The sequence below is a fragment of the Rhinopithecus bieti genome, unplaced genomic scaffold, assembly GCF_001698545.2.
Source record: "Rhinopithecus bieti isolate Rb0 unplaced genomic scaffold, ASM169854v2 scaffold_1014, whole genome shotgun sequence".
Taxonomy (NCBI): Eukaryota; Metazoa; Chordata; class Mammalia; order Primates; family Cercopithecidae; genus Rhinopithecus; species Rhinopithecus bieti.
In genome coordinates, this window is record NW_016803499.1 from 2,490,926 (window position 1) to 2,493,717 (window position 2,792).

General features: G+C 54.0%; 1 protein-coding gene across 1 annotated transcript; it reads right to left on the reverse strand.

Moving 5' to 3' along the window:
* Nucleotides 1-916: 916 nt before the first annotated feature.
* MRGPRD (MAS related GPR family member D) lies at nucleotides 917-2,541 on the reverse strand. The gene is made up of 2 exons (XM_017886122.1): nucleotides 2,469-2,541; nucleotides 917-1,881 (listed from the first exon to the last, which is right to left on the reverse strand). The coding sequence occupies exons 1-2, from the start codon at nucleotides 2,539-2,541 to the stop codon at nucleotides 917-919; spliced, it is 1,038 nt and encodes a 345-aa protein (XP_017741611.1).
* Between the last annotated feature and the right edge of the window lie 251 nt (nucleotides 2,542-2,792).

A 2,792-nucleotide genomic window follows, 5' to 3' on the forward strand; every position in this document is an offset into this window, starting at 1 on the left:
CTGGGGACTGTGGGAAGGAAAAGGGGAGGGAGGAGAGTGGAGCTGGCTGGTATGTGTCCCAGATATCCCTCTTTGGGCCTTTGGGCAAAGTGAGGGGGCCCTGGGAGGGACAGTCAGTCAGGTATGAGACTCTGGCTCTGGGGGACACTGCCTGGCAGGCTGCCCTTCACTGCCTGGGGCACTGTACCATCAGCATCTGCTGGAGTGACTGCCAGTGAACCCAGGCAGAGGCTCTTCCCTTCCCAGTGCAGCCTGGAGGAAAGCGAACAGGCCTGCCCTGGGTGTGAGGGGTGACAGGGTAAGGCAACCTCACAGCAAATGCCAGGGGTCAAGGGCTGGCCAGGGGTCAGAGGGACAGTGGGGCAGAGTCTCACGGCCCACAGCCAGCGAGATCTGGGTCAGCGATGGCGACACCGTTTACTTGCAGACTGCAGGCACACCTGGGGAAAGGTGCACGGGGGCACCGCCTTGGTGGCCACTTGGTGCCACCCAAGGACCAGCATAGGGCCAAAGATCCCCCGAGGTCACCTGCCCCTGCACAAAGATGCTGTCTCAGGCAGAGAAGGTGGTTGGGAGAAAGCTTTCATATTCAAATGAGATGCCTGTTATCCACCCACAGATAACCAGCTTACAGCAGGGTAGGGCTAAAAGCTAATATTTTCCCCCAACCAGATGATCTGCTACAACCAAATAAATTGCATCTTCCCGCAGGGTTGCATTGTGAGATCCAGGACACAGGTGGTGTGGGGAGCTTTGACATGCAGGGAAGTGACCCCCACACGTAGTTGCAAAGTCCTTGGGGCTCCCCCAAGAAGGCTGGCCAGGCACTTGGCAGGGATGAGGCGGGAGGCAGCTCACGGCTCGGGAATCTCCAGGACATAGGCTTGCACAGATGGGAAGCACCTGTGGGTGGCTCTCAAGCCCCCATCTCATTGGTGCCCGTGGTGGGCGTCTCCCCACCTTCCAGCTCTGGTTCCTCATGAAGTGCCCGTTGGAGCACAGTCCCCAGCGACCTCTGCAGCCTGTTACTTCTCCGGCTGCCCACCAGGAAGTAGATGAGGGGGTTAGCGCTGCTGCTCATGGACGAGGAGAGGCGTGACAAGTTGAAGCACAGGACCTGCATGTCAGGCGGCAGCTTCAACCAGTACAGCACGAACCAGTAGAAGCCCAGGGGCAGGGAACAGGTGAGGAACACCAGGACAGAGGCCAGGACCACCACGAACAGCCGAGTGGGCTGCCGCCGCCACTGCTGGGAGCTTCTCCGCACCCGGACAAAGAGGGTCAGGCTGGACAGAGTCATCACTGGGGTTAAGACCCCCATGATGAGGGCAGCCTGGACCATGTCCACCCTGAAGCACCGGTCTTCACTGAATTTCAAGAACTTGCTGCAGAAGCAAGAGGTCAACCCATTTGTCAGGAGACACAGCATCCAGAGCAGGGCGCACACCCAGGCTGACAGGTGCCTGGGCTGGTGACACTTGAACCAGATAGGGAAGAGCACGGAGAGACAGCGCTGGGTGCTGATGGCTGTCAGCAGGCTCAGGCCCACTGTGTAGGCAAAGTACTTCAGTCTCTTCATCAGCTCGTGGACCTTGTCAGTGGTACTGACCAGGGGCTGGGTTTCCAGGCTGAGCATGGCAGCCACGCTGAAGAGGAAGAGGAGGTCGGCTGCGGCCAGGTTGAGGATATAGATGGAGAAGGGAGTCCTGTGCATTCGAAATCCCAGCAGCCAGATCACCATGCTGTTGCCTGCCATCCCGCACAGGCAGGTGAACATGGCCAGGGAGCTCAGCACCAGGCAGGCCGTGTGCACCACGCTCCCTGTGGAATGATTTAGGGCCAACTCTGTGGTCCTGCTGCTATTCAAAGTCTGGTTCATCCCTACAAGAGGAAGATGCACCAATGTGAAATTCTGTGTTGCTGGGACCATGGGGGACCCCTGGGAGCCCCTCGAATTTCCAGCTTCAGAGCTCTACCCTCCCGATTCTTTATGCAACAGACCGTGGCCGGGAGGCTTAATCTTCCCTCCCTCCTGTGACTCACTCAGCCCAGATCTGCCTCCAGGGTCACCTTTATACCTACAAAGCTGTTATAGATGTCCATTAATAGTTTAAAATATTCTCTTCTATCTTGATTTGAATTATTTTTTAAATCATGGAGATGTATGGACTTTTATCAAATGCTTTTTCTACATCTGTTATAGAAAAATCATTATTATCAATAGACGTAGAAAAAATATTTGATAGAAGCATTTGATATCATTTTTTTCCTTCTGTAATTGTCAAACCCTCTGAGTTAACTAAAAAAAAAAAAAGACCTTGGGGCTGGGTTACAGGTGCATGCCTGTAACCCCAGCACTTTGGGAGGCTTGCTTGAGGCCAGGAGTTGGAGATCACCCTGGGCAACACAGCAAGATCCCATCTCTACAATTTTTTTTTTTTTAATTAGCTGGGCATGGTGGCATACACCTGCGTCAGCTACCTGAAAGGCCGAGGTGCGAGGATCACTTGAGCCTGGCACATTGAGGTTGTAGTGAGCCATGGTCCCACCACTGCACCCCAGCCTGGAAGACAGAGCGAGACCCTGTCTCTTAAAAAAAAAAAAAAAAAAATGAGGCCTGGGGCAAAAAGTAGAATTAACTACACTCCTTAATTTAAGATGCACCATGAGCATCCGCCCATTAAAAACCCTCCATTTATTCAAGTTTCCTTCCCCATCCCATCTTAGCTGCCTTTTTCCTCCCACCACTTGCATCCATTCCAACCTGTTTCACACAAGTCCTTGGACACCTC

Coding starts and splice junctions, on each gene's coding strand:
- MRGPRD (XM_017886122.1), bottom strand. CDS start 2,541: ATGGCTCACTACAACCTCAATGTGCCAGGCTCAAGTGATCCTCGCACC. Junction 1,882..2,468: donor CTTTCAGGTAGCTGACGCAG/GTGTATGCCACC, acceptor TTCCTCTTGTAG/GGATGAACCAGACTTTGAAT.